The following is an 18230-nucleotide window of genomic DNA, read 5'->3' on the forward strand; positions in this document are numbered from 1 at the left end:
GCTGTTTTACAAAGATAGCAAGAAAAGGCCATCTTTAGTTACTGCAGATCACTCTTGTGATGTGGATGTGAGAAGGAACATTAACAGTAAAAATGTGCATGAAGAACAGAAAACATCAAACACTGGAAAACACCAGTAATTCACATTAATTGGGGCTGAATTATTTTTCCCTAGCCTTATTAAAACACCTGAGAAACTAGAACTGAATGATCAGAAAAACTTATTTGATTACTTCGTGTATTTGACCATACTTGGTGAATGGTCACTTTCCCTTGTTGTTCCTATGGGTCGTACATGGAGAGAGAGGAACACACAAAAAGGAATTGTAAAACCACAGAAACTGACACAAGGGCACTGAGGGGCCAGTGTAAACACTGACTAGATTAAGTTGACAGTGCCTTTCTAATAACCTAGAATAATCTGCCAGCCTGAGAACAAAGTTCTATTTACTCAAGCAAAGCACATTGTTTAGTTCTACTATTTGCTTATGGAAATGAGTTTTAGTGAACTTTTAGCTTCACTTTTAGTGGAGTTTTAGCTGAGACTACCAGTGAGGGTGTTCATTCTGATGCAGACACTTGTCTACTGACTACTTTATGTAGGCCAAACAGCCATCACATAGTAACAAATGTCATTGCTGACCTGACCCACTGGGTATCTCTATTAACCCGTCCTTACTGCCACAATGGTGTGTCAGTTCAGTCCGTAATGAGCGGGGATTTCTGGGAGTTTGGAAACTGCTGTAGGCTATTCTTTACCAGTCCAGTTCTGTCATTTGTTCCCTAGGGTTCCGTGCTCTCCGAGCGGGATTATGAAAGCTTGGTCATGATGCGGATGCGCCAAGCAGCTGAGAGACAGCAGCTGATTGAACAGCTCAAACGGGAAGATGAGGAAGAGCCACAAACATAGCATGGTGGAATACATACTCACTCCCCATCCTTCAGCTAAAAACTTGTTTTCTTAAATTAAGTCAATAAACCTCCTTTTATAAAACCTTGTAGCAATATTTTTTTTGGAAAGCTGACAGAGCTAACATTCCACATCCACACAGTCCTTTGATGGAAGGGAGAGATGGCTGGGATGGGACATCAGAGCAGCTGTCACCTTATCCAAACTCTAAAACAGTAGCAGCCCTGTAACTGAGGACCTTTTTCGGAGGGGTGCTAACAAAATACAGCTCCCAGATTGAAGAATTGTAGCTGCTCAACACCTATCAAGATTAGATCTTGAATATTTTTTACACAGGAGTAGAAGTTTTTCATATAGCTTCTCCAGTCACACAAATCTAACTGCTCAAAGTAGCACATGGAGGGAAATAACAGAGTCTCTTTATATTAATTCTTTATTACTTTATCAGCTACAGTAGGAATTGATCAGTACAAAATCAATCCAGCAATTACAGTGCGGTTGGTAAGATTACACAGCCCATCCCTGAAATATTCACAGGACCTCTCTCCAGTGATCGACCTTCTCTCAAGTTATTTCAAAGACCATCTGTTACACTGGAATGGCAGTTTCAGGGCTGACTGGGACAATGTCTGCCTGTGCCAACTGTAATCCCAATGTCCAAACTGTTCTCAATGGTAAGGGGAGTTGTTCAAAGAGCAAGGACAGGGTCAGTATGTGGCAGCCTATTCTTACTTTGTTCCAGGTTCAGTGTAACAAGGCGTCTATACTTGACCTACCCTGAGGAGTGAGCAGGCACTGCATTTAAATGCTGGCCTCTGAGTGATAGGATCAGTATTTAACTTTTCCGGGAACAGTCCCAAGCAGGGGCAAGACAAGGCTAGTTGACAAGGCAAGTACTGACTGGGCAAGATTAACACTTAAACTGCTGGCATTTTCCAGACTCATTTAGATAAATGCTTAGGAGGGCCCATCCAATCTCCATAGGATTCATGCATGATTTGCCCTTAGAATTGACTAGGCAAGTCTGCCTCCCCTTAGGGCTCATCTAATGGGACTGATGGTCGTTTTCCATTATATGAAGTTTTGACTACACAGCACTTCCCTTGAGGGTGCCTTGAAGCTGGGACAAAGGAATTATTCATTGGGAAACCTCAATGCTAGTCCTGTGCTAGTTGATCCACAGCAATCTCTCGTCCAGGTGGAACGCTGCAGTCTTCCATGCTACTCCTTGTGGAGGCACCAAACCAGGGTCTGGCCCACTCCTGTCATGCTGACCACTCGATAGCCATATTTCTCCAGCTTGTCCAACACAATACGGGGCGCATCATTCACGTAATACTCCCAACTGCAGCCAAACAAGAGGAAAGGAAGCATGATGGGAAGGTTGCAATGGATGGAAGAGAGACAGCTTCCCTTGCTAAAGAAACCCTGTGTCTCTAGCAAAATCACATAAACCTGTGCAAGACAGTGCTGTTGCCATTCTGGGATAGAGCCTATCAAATGTTCAGTGTCTTGTTATATGCTACATGGAGGCTAACAACCACAGTTTTCAAACTCTGTGAAGCAAATTTTCCCAGAATTAAAGAGCCACCTAAAACTGAGGTGTTTTGTCCAAAACCACATTCTGATTGGGTGCCTGGGCCTTTTAGAAGATTGAGCTGTGAAACCAACTTTCACCTGTGCACTGCTGGGACCTCAAAAAGAGGAGAATCCCTTTACTGATCAGAGAGAGGATGCAGCATTTCTCTTACAAACTCTGCTGCAGGGGACTTGAGACCAGAAATAGGTATTGGCTGAAGGCTCCAAAATTGAGTCTCTTAGACAGCCAGTGTGCAGAAACACTCCTAGCTGCAACGCCACAAAGAGAGAGAGAGCCCTATTAGAAGGTGAATACATTCTAGGCAGAACTGGTAGTTAAGGTTGCCTGGCCTTTCCCATTCTAAGAGCCTAGCTGCAGTTGCCCATAATTTTGACTATTCAGACTGAAGCTTTCCATGCTGGGTGTCTGCCTCAGGCTGAATTGTATTGGAAAGTTTTAGCAAAAATTGTTCAGACCTTGCTAAGAAAGAGATGAGAAAAATACACTCTGCTCCTGTTAAAAAAAATTCTAAGTTTAGTTTGAAAGCTCTAGTGACCCCCCTGCTTTGCAACAGGGGCTTGACATTTGTCAGGGAGGAGCCTTTTTCTATTCTCATGAAGATTCCCAACTTTGGCCAAGTTATGAGCCTATGAAAATTCTGAGTTCACTCTGGCTCAGTAGACGTACCAGAGTTTGGCAGCTAAATTCTCCGAAGATTGTCTGCACTGAGCATGATCCAACCCAGAGCAGAGCAGGACTATCCCTGCAATTGAGCCTCCAGGTTGGTCATGGAAACAGAAGCCAGGAGACTGCTCTCAATACTACCCCTTGCTGGTGACCACGCTGCATGGAGGTGAAGGAAACCTGAGTCAAATGCAGAGGGGACAAAGGCTGGAATGCGGTGGGGGGGCAACAGGTGTAGGTTGGGATAAAGAGCCTATGGGGGAGCAGACAGAGAATGAAAAGGGGTGTGTGGGAAGACTGGACAAGGGCCCAGTGGGGACTGGCTTCTTCATCCAAACTGTGCACTGAATGAGGTATGTATTCTGTAGAGGGCAAAATACAGTACAGTCAAGTAATTAGACTGTATCACAATGTATACACACAAGAGACTGAATAAAGGTCCGACAGACAACCCTAATTCTGGCATTTCCTAATGTGAGTGTTTGACTTTGCACCCTTAATGATGTTCTGTTACTGTAGGTTTTTTGGATGTGATGTGTACATAAACTGATTGGAAAAGCACTGTCGTTATCTGCCCTGGATATGACCCATACAAACAGATAGGCTAATAATGACTGGAGATGTGGGGTCAGAGGTAAAGTTGTTTGTGGAATCTTAATTATGAATTTCCTGACTTTCAGATACTGAAAAAAACCAAAGAAATTCCCAAAGCTGTGAAAGTTGAGGTTGAAAACATCTTACTAGAATGGGGGTTATTTTTAAAGTATAACAATGCTGAGACATGAAAGCTTGCTGAAGACTTCTATTTTATTTCTTCTGACACACTATACTTTGCCATAATTATAGGTGTGGCGTAAAGATATGAATTACATCTGCCTTTGAACTTAATACTCCCATAAGAGGCTTTCAACATGCTTTTAAGTATCAGTTTAGGCTCACATGTTGAGGTAAGTAAATATTATTCCCATTATGCAGGTGAGGGAACTGAGGCTGAGAAGTTTTGTACTTGCCCAAGCTGGAGGAAGTTGGTGGTCAGCCAGGTTGGATTCCTTGTCCTGTGCCTTACTCACAAGACTCTTAGTTGTTTAGACAAAAGACATGTCATATTTGACTCAAGGATTCAGGCATCAGTGTTTGTAGCCTGTTTCAATCAGCATGGATTCGCTGTCAGAATTTACAAATTCCTCCCTTCTAGCTAAAAGCCAGCAGAGATAAATATAAGTCCATCAGACATCATGCAGAGCTTAAACAGTGAGCTTACCTAGTTCCAGTAACGTCAGATGCATCCTGAATAAGTCACATTAACCACCCAGCCTTCCAAAGAACTCATGAAAGGCACTCTAACTATGGCCTGAATGTGCCCGATTGGGAGATTATAACCTAATAATCAGAGTTTGAGCTAGACAAAAATAGTTGCGGTGCTCTCCCAAGATCAGCCCACTGGGGACTCCAAAATGAAACAACTCACAGTAGCTTGTGCAGATGTTCAAAATATGATCACACGTGCTCTGCTGGGTTCCTCTGGTCAGGAGACTGGATACACCCTGGGGCAGGGCTAGATTAAAGCATAAGCACAACAGACACATACCTGGGACTCAGCTTCCCAGCCCTGTGATGAAGACAGAATTTAGGCTATTTTTAAAAACTGTAAATGAAAAAGCTGCTGTCCTTCATCGTTACAAGAAAAGCCTGGACATGTGACCACCTGTCATTGATGCAGTGACATCTGCTTGAGTCTGCGGGCATCCTCCACCAGAACAGCAGTCACGAGAACAAGAAGGAAAGCTGTTTGACCCTCTACCTACCACCAAAGACAATCAGATCCCCGCTGGCTGGGGAGGTGGCTTAGATGCCCCACTGGCTGTGTAGTATTGGCTCTCCCCTTACTGGGCCTCAGATCTCCCCTCGGCGCCACTCCACAGATCAGATTGGGGGTGGGAAAAGGTGGTGATTCTAAAATGAAATGTCACTCACAGTAGATTGTGCAGCTCTGCACGATGTGATCGTCCTTCTTTCTTACAGGCAGTGAAATAGTTAACCTCAGCATTATACTTAGCCATCTGAGTCAACACCCTTAGAGCTCCCTTAGAGCTTTTATTTCATGCTCTCTGCAAAAATCAGACCGCTGTGCATTGGTCTGTAATTGAGTTTCAGAAATGTAATAAAATGCTGGTTACGCCATTTTCTTTTGGAATCACTATTAACCAATGAAATTCACTCATTATGAAGCTTAATTTTACAATGAGGTAAACAAAAAATCCAGAGGTGCTTCATTTTGCTTGGAGTTAAGCTTTGCTCTTCTTATAGTAAAGCTTCACGCCATCCTAAACAGGTTCCACTGGGCTAATACCCTTGGAATGCAGCAGCTGCCCTCAGCAGGCGTGAGCTACTGCATTCCTAGGGGCTTATTTTCTTCACACTCGCCATTTCCTCAACCCCATTTCCCCATTGCTCAACCCCAGCAATGGGAGGAGGCAGCACGGAGCTGCTGCTCTTTGCTGTGGCCATCACAGAGAACTCTTCTGTACCCGGTGGGAGGGATGATAATTAGCTTGCACTGTTTACAGGACACCTACTAGCCTGAGGCAAATACAAAATATGAGGATCGGGCAAGGGAGGTGGCTCCCTGGTGGGAAGCCCAGTCCCCCTGCTGCTGGACAGGAATAGGTTCTGGGATTGCAATCACATGCTGTACCTCAGTCATGCTTTGCTTTTGCAACTGCTTCTGACTAGTAGTTGTCTTACAAACTTGAAGCTCCTCTCCAGCTACTGGGAGCGAGAAGGATCTTTCTGGTTTTATTACTTCTTTAAAAAAAACAAACAAACAAAAAGAACCTGGTGGTGGCTGCAACGGTGAGGTCGGGATGAATCCACTGCTTTACCCAACCCTAGGCCTCCTTTTTTCTGAGGTCCTCTTGCTCCATGCATTACTCCACTGCCTGCCCCTGTTCATAGCCCTGCAAACAGCAGCATGAAACTGACTTTCTTGATGATTTCATAGCCACCCAGTGGTTTTGAATAGCAGCACGAAACCGAGCAGAGATCTGTAAATTCCACTCTGTTGCCATTAGGCTAAACTATGGGGCAGAAGAGGCACTAAAGCTGTCGGTCCTCAAACGCAGGATGACAGCACTGCATTGGTTTATGTTTGGAAGTCTCTCTTCCACCACAAGGACTAGAACTTCTTCTTACCCAGCTGAGAATTTAAGTTCTGCAGAGGTTGATAACTTAGGCCTCCATTTGCCAGGATATGAGTGAGGAGGAGTTTTGCCAAGCTCTGATCACTAAAGTTTCAGGATACAGGGGGAAATGAGTAGGGCTCCTTCTGTGTAATTAATGCTGTTTTTTTCTCCTCCTCTTCCTCTTAAAGATGGAAGTGGACTCCACTGAGCAGAGAGACCTAACAGCTTCTCCTCCACTGTTTTCATGATTTTTTTCAAAGAGAAACAAGCAGCTGAGAGATCAAGTAAGAATAGATTTTGGATGCAAACAGCATGTCAGTAACACTTCCAAGTTATTCTAAACTTGAAGGTGGGGTCAAAATCAATGCAAGCAGAAAAATAATACGTAGGGACCTCGAGAAACAAGAAATATGGATAGAAATCAGCATTAAGAAATTCCACTTGGAAACATACAAACTAATATGTCTTGGGGAGGGAACTGGAAGTTCACTCAGGATCAGATCCAATGCCTACTGAAGTCAATTCCTATTGGTTTCAATGGGTGCTGGTTCAGGCACTCAAAAGGGACATCTGGACAACAGCAATGCAGAGAGTGGATAAGCACGGTGTCAGCTTGCAATGGACTCTAGCAGCAAAAGAGACCAGGAACCAAATCAGGGAGCTGGGAAGTGACTCATTCTCTATGTAATTCTGGTGAAACTGTAGCTGGATTATTGTGTTCAGTTCTGGCTACCTCTGTACCAGAAATATGAATGACTGGGAGGAAGTTCAGATAATAGCAATAAAATAAGTAGGGGGCTAGATAAAGGGATTGACTCATGAGGAAAGATTAAAAAGCGAACTATGCCTATCTTGGCTGAGCTGGGAGAAGGAAGGTGCGTGCTATGATAACAGCCTGCAGATATTTGGAGACTGCAAAGAGCAAGGACAGTAGGGTGGTAAAATGGGAGCATCACTACAGATAAAGGAAAGATGTGAGCTTAGCATCCAGAAATGCTTTCTGGCAGTGAGTTCTAATAAATTGTAGGCAGCGATTTGCGGCATCATCCCTAGGCAAGTCACTTCACTCCTCTGTGCCTCAATTTCTACCACCCACATACTTGGGATAGAGACACTCGGGGCATGTCTACACTGCAATAAAACACCTGTGGCTGGACCGTGTTGGCTGACTGGGGCTTGCCAGGCTCGGGCTGCAGAGCTATAAAACTGCAGTGTAGATGTCCAGGCTCAGGCTAGAGCCCAGGCTTGAGGCCTTCCCTCCTCTCAGAACCCAAGCCCGAATCTCTATTCTGCAGTTTTATGGCCCAGCAACCCAAGCCCAAGCCAGCTGACATGAGCCAGAGGCTGGTGTTTTATTGCAGTGTAAACGTAGCCTTACAGGTCTTTGAGATCTAGAGGTGAAAAATGCTATATCAAGATGATTTGCAGTGTTGTTGTAGCCGTGTCATTCCCAGGATATTAGAGAGACAAGGTGGGTGAGATAGTACTTTTTATTGGACCAACTTCTCTTGGTGGAAGGGACAAGCTTTTGAGCTTCACAGAGCTCTTCTTTAGGTCTGGGTCCTTTCCACCAACAGAAACTGGGCCAATAAAAGCTATTACCTCACCTACCTTGCTTCTGTCATATAAATATTGTTTGCTGTTGTTGTTGTTTGTTTTAAACAGGAAACTAAGAGGCAGCGCCAACTTTGTACAGGGCTATCAGCTAAGAGCTCCCAAGTTCTAATCCTAGCTCTGCTGCGAACTTGCTAGGTGGCCTTGGGTAAGTCCCTCAGGTGCCTAAACACCTTTAAAAATCTGACCCGAACGCCCAATGTTTTCAGTGGGAGTCAGGCACCTAAAGACACATGACCCTTAACTCCTCTGCACCTCAGTTTCCCCATCTGTAAAGAGCAGGTCAAATTAACTGGAAAGCTTTGCAAAGCGTGCCCATTATGGATAAAGTCTATTAACTGGGAGTCATGCTGATGACCGTGTTCTTTTGAGGAAAGAAACTGGGCACAAAAGGATATCCTCACTGCAACCTTTGCTGAGACACAGGCTTCAGGGTAGCAGCCTCATTGACAGCAACACCGAATTCATTGCAGTACATTACTACATCCGTCTTAATGACTCTCCAGTCTGTCTCATTAACAGGCCACTTCACTTCGAATGGTCCCTTGAAATATGTGTTAATTGCATATGCTAAACAATCTGTTCCACCTTGTATTTAGCTGGGACACTGAGTCCATTTCCCTGAATTGAAAAAGAGCTCTGTGAAACTCAAAAGCTTGTCTCTCTCACCAAGAGCGGTTGGTCCAATAAAAGATATTACCTCACCCACCTTGTCTCTGTAATGAGAACCATCAGGAGTGAGAAAAGAAAATTTTACCCTGTGCTAGATAGCGGGAGGACTACCTGACAAAGGATGGAGATGGTGAGGAGGGAAAGCGGAGACAGAAGTAGCACAGAAATACTTACAAATGGTTCCCCAGCATGTTCCTCTTCATGGCACCCAGGTAGTCCATCAGATTTAGATCAGAATGTTCATCTCCAACCATCGTGGGTCCAACTTCCTGCAGAAGAAAATTTATAATTCAGCAGATGAGAAAAACACCATAGTCCGTGAATTCCTTCATCCTACCCTTCAAGGGACAGGTTAAACCGAGAAGAGACCAAGATAGAATACATTCTCCACCTACATCCACCAGAAATAGCCCGAAATGTGAGACTGGGGGGAAGCTTATTTCTTGCACTTCTTTGCCATGTTACACTCCTACAAACAGGAACACAAGCAGCATGTCTAGGAAACAGAACTACTGGAAGGTGATGGAGAGGAGAATCTGTTGCAGGTGGGCAGGAGAGATCATGTTTACTGGAAACCTTTGTTCTCTAAAGCCTGGTCTACACTACAAAGTTAGGTCAATGTAAACCACCTTGTGTTGACCTAATTATGCATGTGTCTACACTTAAATTTGTCTACCACCAATGTAATGTCCCATCACTGTAACATCACCTCCCCGAGCAGCGCTGAGAATGGTTGATGTATTGAGGTCAACGTAGCACAAGTGTAGTTATTGTATTACTTATGTCAACCTTAACCATCCTCCAGCAGCCGTCCCACAATGCCCAACACAGAATGCTTTGGTCATAATTGTGAACTCCACTGTCATGGGGTCGTGGAGACCCCCGCCCTCTCTTAAAGCCCTGTGAATTTTTGAAATACCTTTTCCTGATGCTTCATCTTGATGAGCACACCTCTATTTGCTCTCCACTGTTGAGAGCAACTGCCCAGTTGACCATGCCAGCTACATGCTCCAGATGCACTTCTGCTTGGAGTAGACTGGAGATAATGGACCTCCTGGCTTTATGGGAAGAAGAGGCCGGGTTGCCCAGGATCACTATTGGAATTTCAATGTTGCCAATGGTAATCCGCCAGTCAGGAAATGAAGTCCCTGCTTGTAACTTTCTGAATAGTCCCGTGTTCTTAAAGATGGGACCAGCCCTGACCAGCCAACACTGATGTCGAATAAGTGTCCCCAGTGATCCACCCACACTTGCATGACCAGGCTTAGGATTACGATGCAATCCCACCAGTCAGTGCTCATTTCTTTGGCCAACAAGTGGCACTCCACCATCTGCAGCTGCTTTGTGAACACCGACAGCAACCTGGAATTGCTTCTCACTATGCCCCACAGCAAACTGACTTCCAGGCAATCGTCATGTTCATCTGCTGATTTGTTTATTGTTGTGGCTCTGCAAATACCGGAGGATCCTGTGTCCTATGCTTGCAACACTTATGACAATAGTGCAAAGCTGTCCAGGCTCCATGCTTCTGTCAGAGATGGCAGAGAGCGAGATGTGTGGTGCAGGTGCATGGGATTTTTAAAAAGGCACGAAAAATATGGGATATAGCTGACTTTAGGGTATGGAGAAGTTGCATGCTGGGAGGCTGGCCCCTTGCTCCCAGTCACCCCGTGTGACTTGTTTCTGCCCCACCACACTTTGCCAAAACTTCCCAAAAGACAGTGCACTGGACGGCAGTAGGTTGCACAGTGGAATACCTACCTACATTGCAGCACACTGTGCATCAGCACAGGCCCTCCTGGTTAGTACGTGCACCGCCAACAAGCATGCATGCACACAAGTGATATACTAACTGTGGGGGCTTTATGCCAATGTATCTTGCGTTGACCAAAGTTTGTAGTGTAGACACTCAGGGTATGCCTACACTGCAATTAAAAACCCGTGGCTGGCCCGTGTCAGCTGACTCAGGCTTGGGCTGTTTAATTGCAGTGTAGCTGTTTGGGCTCCAGCTGGAACCCGGGCTCTAGGACCCTGCGAGGTTGGAGGTCCCAGAGCTCAGGCTGCAGCCCTAGCCCATCTACACACAATTAAACAGCCCCTTAGCCCAAGCTCCGTGAAGCAAGGGCCAACCACTGCAGTGTGGACATACCCTCAGGCTATAGTTGTATAATACCTATGAACCCAGTAGCATTCAGTCCAATTACTGTGTTTGGCTACTGATGTTGTTTGTGTACTTAAGCCCTGTCTACACTTACCTGTGAGATTCAACGCAGTCGACGGGAGTTACGCAAAAAACGTGCGTAATTCCCGTCGACTGCTGAGCTTCTCTTCTGCCCTCCATCTGCACTGCGCTGCACTACTTTTGTAGCTGGTCTTAGTACGTCCATTTCTGGATCGACTGAGTGGGTCTGCACAGACCGCTCAGTTGATCCAGAGAAATCGATCTGACGGCAGCGAATTTGTCGCCGTCAGTGTAGCCTGAAGCACTTCCTACAGGACACAGGAGCCACCTCCTCTCACAGTGGGAAGGTGACACTTAGACTTATTGCTCTAGCAGAGCCCTCTGCTGGCTGAACAAGGAGAGATGCTGATGCGGTTCCAAAAAGATCCTTCTCCCAGAGTAATTCTCTAGCGGATAAAATGTGGTTTCATGAAATGAGAGGAAGATGCTGGTGACCATGTCTGGGAATAATCAGGAGGCACAGAGAAACACCAATGAAATGTAAAGTGATTGTCATGTATCCTTTAAATCGAAGAAAAGCAAGTATGTGGAGGTAAAAAGACAGAGGTCCAAGTCATCTGAGTGTTTAAATTGTGTGATGTATATCCCAACTGCTTGTATTAAAGAGCATTTACACAGTGCTGCAAATGTGTCATTTCACAGAACATTCTCAGCCCCAGAGAACTTCCAAAACCAGGGTCCTAATTATACTGTAATTTACAAGGCTGGGAGGCTAGGTTAAAACATGGTAACCCTGATACAGGTCAGTCTTACAACATGGATGAGATCTAACCATGTTTTATCTTGTTCCTGAATTATGCTACAGCTCTGGGCTTTTGCATGGCCGTTACCAGACTATATTGATTATGGTTAAAACAGTTTGTTCTCTGTAAGAATGAACTGTGTTTTAACTATGTCTGGGGACAACCGTCTTGTAACAGAGTCCTCCAACATAATAGAAATTACAGGGCTAAGAGGAGCTAAAGACAACACAGAGGACAATTGCACTGGTAAGGATAAGTGAAGAGTGCATTTGGTAAGGAAATGAGGACTAGAGAACAAGGCCCCTCAAACACCTAATATTCTGCCTGTTCATAGCACTTCCATCCACAGAACTCAGCACGCTTTACAGCCATTCATTTTTTAATATTTACAACACATGCGAGGTAGTCAATTATCACCCCATTCAGGGTGAATTGATTTAAATCAAAGTAATTTAAATCATCAAGTGAAAAGCCTTGATTTAAATAATTGATTTTAATAAACTCTTCCATTTGTCCTTCAGTTATTTTCTAAAGAAAGGTACATTCTCATTGATTGATATAGCCATTAAAATGTTGATTTATAACTAAACAGAGCCTTTCCACTGGATTTGGTACATCTTTTTGCTTCATAGGAGGGTACACTATAACTACAGACATTTATTTAAGCAATTATACAGCTTAATATTTTCATATTCTTCTTTATTCATTGTACTTTTTAATATGTTTGAAAATGGTGAGTGATCTATTGCTTATTTACTAGATAATTAACTTTTTGCACGTGATTTGTGTCATGCTGCATTAGGATGGCAACTGGAATTTAATTAAATACACAAAACAGCATATGATTTTATTTTTATTAAGCAAAACAAGTCCTTAATACAGCACATGAGCTATTGAGCCATATTTATGAAGTTTGATCTCAAAAGTTAGATGTTTTTCCCCAGATTCTTTCTTTATATAGAAAAACAACCTTTAACTCAAGGTTTCTGATATAAGCTCATGGACTCAGCATATTTATCTTTTATATAAATATTGAGAGATTATAATAAGTTTAAGCCTTAACGTATTTTGTATTAAATTCAGATTCCATTTTAAACCAGTTTATTTTTTAAGCTAAAAAAAAAAAAAAAATTTAAATAACAAAGTTAAGTAAAAAAAATATATTTTTTTCAACAAAAACATCTATTTTTATGCACCTTGGTCCTATTTTTACAGAAATGGAAACTGAGGTACCATGTCTAAGTGCCTTATGTCAGACCACAGAATGAGAATCCAGTAATCCTGGCTCCTTGTCCTATGTTTTACAAAGCATTATCGACTGCTACAACTGGACATGGAGGAAGTGTGCTGTTTCCCAGAGGGGTCTCTCCCACATGTCTTCGAACCTAGTACAGCCATCAGCAGATCATAGGCACCAAATGCAATAGTTAAAAACTCATTTTAACTACTTAGACTTAGTTAAGAAGAGCAAGAAAGTAAAACTACCACACAGCCAAAGGATTTTACTGCCCCACACCAACAGAAATGTTTGCTCTTCCTCATTAGGTCAATTACATTTCTGCCTGGCTGTATGGTAGAGCTGGCAGTGGATAGAAAGTAGTCTTCTCTGGAGCCAGCAAGGTTGAAGGAGCAAGAAAATACAGTGTTTTTGTTTTTACAAGAGAGAGGAATGTTGGAGTCCATGAAATTTCAAAAGGTAAGAACCAGCAAGATGGGGTATGCCCAGAGTGGATGAAACAACCCCCACAAATCTAGAAATATGGACTCAGGGCCTGATCTTGCTCCTGTTAAAGTCAATGGCAGTTTTTCCATTTTTCCCTTGACTTCGATAGGGGGAAGAGCTGTTTCTCGGGTCTGGTCTACACTAGAAAAGGTTTGCTGATATAGCTGGTGGTGATATATCTCCTGGTGCAGGTGCAGCTTGTAACAGGCAACAGAGTGCTTTTGCTGCTATAGCTTACACCAGTGCTCTAAATGGAATAAGCTATACTGTCAAAAGCACTATTTTTGCCAGTACAACTGCATCTACACTAGGATATAAACATACTGTAAAAAAAAAAAACCAAAGCCCTCTAAGAGACATTACTATGCTGGCAAGTTTTAAGTGTAGACCTGACCCTAGAGTTTCTTGGAATTATGCTAAGGAAATAGCAAGGCCTGCGAATAGGAAAGGAACAGAGCCTGGAGACCTTTTATTGTTTTCCATGAGCTAACCGTAGGGACACATCACGTACATGCTGTTCCTGGAACATACACTCAGGGGAACAGTGGGCAAGGGCACGGTTATGTGAGCCTACATTACAGAAGCAAACAGACTAGCAGCCAGAAGCAGTGCACCTTGACCCACTACTGGCTTAGCAATGAAATAACCAGACAGTAGAGACCGCTAGGTCCAGCGCAGTGGCAGCATGACTTAGATGCAGGACTATGGGAACACAGCACAGCAATGGAAGCAGAAGACTTGTGCACAACCAGCCATGTCAATATAACCTCAGGCGGGGAGGGGTTATTAATAGGAGGTCAGTCCTCTGCCCCACAGTGCTCATTCAGTAACACAGCAACTCTGACAATGTATGTTTCTTAAATCACCAAAGCCTCTATAATAAGAGCACAGCTCTAGCACTAGATAGTATTTACTATGGTGGAATCTCCATCCTTAGAGGTTTTTAAGGTGCGGCTTGACAAAGCCCTGGCTGGGATGATTTAGTTGGGGTTGGTCCTTGCTTTGAGCAGGGAGTTGGACTAGATGACCTCCTGAGGTCCCTTCCAATCCTAATCTTCTATGATTCTATGATTTAAAGCAATTTACTAACAGTTCTGTTCACTAATCTTTAAGAAACTAATCAAACACATATTTTAGACAGTTGTGTGACACATAGAATCATTCTACCCATGCCATACATTCCTTTAGTCCTGCAGCCACCGGATAAATTAGTTTTAAAATATTATTAAACATTATTTTGAGCACCTCGCCTACATACTGGCCAGTAATCTCAGCTGGACCTACTTTCCAACATTCCAAACCAAGGAGCAGCTTCCAGAAAGCTACTGCACAAAGAACAAAAACCTGTCACAACAAAGGCAGCCATGCTCCCTCCCATCCCTCTGGCCTTTGCCAATGTGGATCAGGCAAAAGCAGAGATTTGGCTATTTGGGATCATTTACATAACCTGTGAAGGGTTAAAGCATCCACCCCAAACCCAGGTAAACCACTTTAAACCACTACACACCATCATGTTTTTTTCACTGCATACAACATACACACACAGTTTCAGGTGTGTGTGTAATGGGAGCTGTTCTTTCACTAACTCAGTTTGTATTTTTTACAGAACTCCTGACAGTGGATTAATTTGTTTGTTTCGCAGTCAAATTCTTCCTATTGCAAAAACCACATCCTCATATTCTGGATGTCAGTCAAAATTTACAAATTTCTCCTTTAAAAAATAAAGAAAACAAAACAACTTTTGTCTGCTATTTAGGCATTATCCAGACAACAACTGAAACACTGTTAGCAACAACTGAGTTTCCTTACCCGTGAGAACCAATGTATTTGTCCTGTATATGACTAGATTAGACCCACAGGCTATAGACTAGTTGGTATGCCCAGAGCACAATTTTCAGATAAACACCCCTTTGCCCAGTGTAACTGTGCTGTAACTATGCTAGCAACCATATTTAAACCTGGTTTCAACTGTATTGTTGCATGTTCAACATCAACATGCATAACCTGGTTGTACTTTCTATTTTCTTCAGTAGGGCCATCAGACAGAGGAGCAGAGGCAGGACTATGTGCAGGGAATGGTGCAAATCTATGGTGAAGTTTGTTAGATGGCAAGACAATTCCTTCTCAGACACAATCAGCCTCTTACATGTAGTTTCCTTTTCCCCCTTTACCTCTGAACTATGGACTGTGTTGCTTCCTATTCAGTCAGAGCCATTTAAGGGCTGGCCAACACTAAACTTTTGTACCTTGAGTTAACTGACTGCCAGTTAATTTGAGGTACAGAAATCTAGCATAGAAATACCTTGAATGACGCCAATATGAAACACCCAGGAGAGGGAAAAGACAGTCTGTTGGGGTTCTTCTTCTCCAAGTTCCAGTTAGTTCCCCAAAGACAGTGCAAGAGAGGTTAAGTGTAAACCATATATACTGGGAAAGGGGAGGCAACTTACCTACCCAGGTACAGGTGTCAAAACACAACCAGGTAACACATGCCAGCATCTACCTTGAGTAGGGGAAAGACAGCAAAGAGGAGACACTGGGACATGTCAGAGAGTCAAGGACTATATTAGCTGCTGAAGTAGGCAACAGTATAGTGCATCCCTATGGGAGGGTGGAAAGTCAGCTGTCACCCAGCTGTTTGCAGATGTACTAAGGTACTTACACAGCTGGGCAAGGGCACTGTACACTGCACTCCTGGAATGGGGAGGTTGAGAAGGAAATCAGCTGTCATCCGGCTGTTTGCAAAAACACCAGTTACCTCCAAAGCTGGGCAGCAGTATCTCAATACTACAGGAGCAATTAAGGTGTCATCCAGCTGCTTTTAAAATGCACTAAAATCTCTGTAGTTAGGCAACAGTACTATACATGGCACCGTTGGAATTATGTTTGGGGGAAGAAATCAACTGTCACCCAGAAGTCTGCAAAAGTACTAAATTACCTGCACAGCTGGACAGCAGTACATCACACCCCTAGAAAGGGGGGGAGGGGTGAAGAAATCAGGTGACATCCAGCTGTTTGTAAACTCAAACACTAACAAATCACCCCTACCAGACATCAACATAACCAGGCACTGGGAATAAACCCGGCAGCGCGGCAGAAACATCTGCCCATGTTAATGAGAAGCAGCTACCAGCCGGGACAAGAGCAGGATCGGGGGGGGGAGAGAGCGATCCCCTTCGGAGCGCATCTGGCGCGCAGCGCAGCCCGCCTGCTGCTGCCACAAACCGCGAGCGAAGCCTGCAGCCATGATTCGAAGCAGCGCAGTCCTTCCTGGCCCTGAATTTCTCAATCACCTCCACCTCCACCTCCCCCCGGGGGACGGGAGAACTGTTGCAAGCTGTGCGTCTCGGGAAGGGGAAGGAAGGGCTCAGCAACCAGGGTGGTCCGGATCCCGTTGAGCCAGCTGCGGAGAGGCACTCGCCCGCCCGCTACGAAGGCGGAACAATGGCCCCAGTCAGCCGCAGAGGGGTGCAGGCAGGGGGAGGGTCCTGCAACATCCCCCTCCATGCAACCGTGCGCAGCGCACACTCACCATGCGGATCTGCGTGCTGATGAGAACGTAGGGCATGATCCCGGCTAGCCCCAGAGACCCCTGCCCGTGGCACCAAGGTGGATGCGATTGGCACAGTTCCTGCGCCTCTTAATCTGGCTCTGCTGCCTGCACGCCAGCGCCTCCCCCCCCCCAGCTTAGTTTCCCGTGACTTCCTGACCAGCCGCGGCCACACCCCCGCCGGGGGCAGCCTATAGCTACAGCGGCTGGACTGGCGCTGCCAGGGCGCACGCCACCGTAGCAGTGGTGTGGGAGTGGGAGGGACGTTTCCTTTCCTTTCCTCTGGCCTGGGGGTGCTGCTGGGGTGATTCTTGCAGGTTTTGCGGTGCTCGGTCGGGGTCTGGCTGCAAAGGAAGCAGGCGATGTCTGCAGCGGACCTGAGAAGGCGTTGCCGAGGAATGCGGCGTCTGTGTTGCTGCAATGAGGGAGCTCTCCAGGGGGCATCGGGGGGCATCTGCGGACCAGGCCTGCAACAGGAGGAGTGAATGGGGAAGCAGAGGGATGGGTGGAGGGCAGGCCAGAGAGGTACTGGGGTGTCGGTGTCTGGAAAGTTTGGAAACCCAGAGGGCTCTCTTGCATTGGATACATACAGAGGTAGTTAGGGAGCTGGTGTAGATAGAGGAGAGCAGGGCCCTGCTTTGGGAAGCTTGATTTATTGTACTTTTCCCTTTGCCTTTGCATCCACCAAAGGGAACCAGAAAAAAACAACTCGCATATAACAATATACTGTACTTGGTGCAAATATGCACCAGCCCAGGCTGCCTCCCCAGGGATATAGTCCCATCAACCTGTAGGCATATTATCAACACAACTGTAACAGGCAATGCTGGATCCTTCCCCCTCTTTGCCCCAAACTAGGCAGTAACACTGCTTCTAAGCAAGGAATTGAATCTTGACTTAAAGTCACATATAGAACTGAACGCCAGGCAGTCTCAGGAGTTATTCGAGAAAGTGCCTCCTACTAATAGCTCTAATGGATTTTGCAGCATTTAACTACAAGGATCCTCTGAAAAACAAAAGGAAGGGGAGCAGAAGGTGGAGGCTGGAGCTAAAATATTCAGCTCTGTGCAAGTCAGAAAATCATGATTTTCCTAGAAAAAAAGCTGGGGGTTGCAGATATTGCATCCAATGCAACCTTAGAAGTAAGTAGTGCTGGTCAAGGAGTGAATGTAAACAGGACTCCTCCACCCCAAAAACTCAAACTAAGGCCTTGTCTACACTAATAAATAAACTATAGCAGTGACTCATGTCCACACTGCTCTCCTTGGGTCAGTGGAGTGCATCCTCACCAGGAGCGCTTCCACCAACCTAAGGCTTCCAGTGTGCTGCCCT

General features: G+C 44.9%; 3 protein-coding genes across 3 annotated transcripts in view; 1 reads left to right on the forward strand and 2 right to left on the reverse strand.

The window, feature by feature from the left end:
• DNAJC17 (DnaJ heat shock protein family (Hsp40) member C17) overlaps positions 1 to 993 on the forward strand; it is a 21981-nt gene extending 20988 nt beyond the window's left edge. Inside the window, exon 11 of the mRNA XM_067557974.1 lies at positions 787 to 993. Coding sequence (XP_067414075.1) covers positions 787 to 909 — 123 coding nt within the window. The 3' untranslated portion in view covers positions 910 to 993. The remainder of the gene's footprint in view (positions 1 to 786) is intronic.
• Positions 1 to 8910, reverse strand: part of CUNH15orf62 (chromosome unknown C15orf62 homolog) — a 12430-nt gene extending 3520 nt beyond the window's left edge. Inside the window, exon 1 of the mRNA XM_067557976.1 lies at positions 8815 to 8910. The gene's annotated coding sequence lies outside the window, so the exon portion shown is untranslated. The remainder of the gene's footprint in view (positions 1 to 8814) is intronic.
• GCHFR (GTP cyclohydrolase I feedback regulator) lies at positions 1325 to 17046 on the reverse strand. Its single transcript, XM_067557978.1, has 3 exons — positions 16881 to 17046; positions 8815 to 8909; positions 1325 to 2254 (listed from the first exon to the last, which is right to left on the reverse strand). Exons 1-3 carry the CDS (start codon positions 16914 to 16916, stop codon positions 2131 to 2133), a joined length of 255 nt encoding a protein of 84 aa, XP_067414079.1. The 5' UTR covers positions 16917 to 17046; the 3' UTR covers positions 1325 to 2130.
• Positions 17047 to 18230: the final 1184 nt, after the last annotated feature.

The sequence above is a fragment of the Emydura macquarii genome, unplaced genomic scaffold (assembly GCF_026122565.2).
Source record: "Emydura macquarii macquarii isolate MOO-44397 ecotype Brisbane River unplaced genomic scaffold, CSIRO-AGI_Emac_v2 contig_1876, whole genome shotgun sequence".
NCBI lineage: Eukaryota > Metazoa > Chordata > Testudines > Chelidae > Emydura > Emydura macquarii.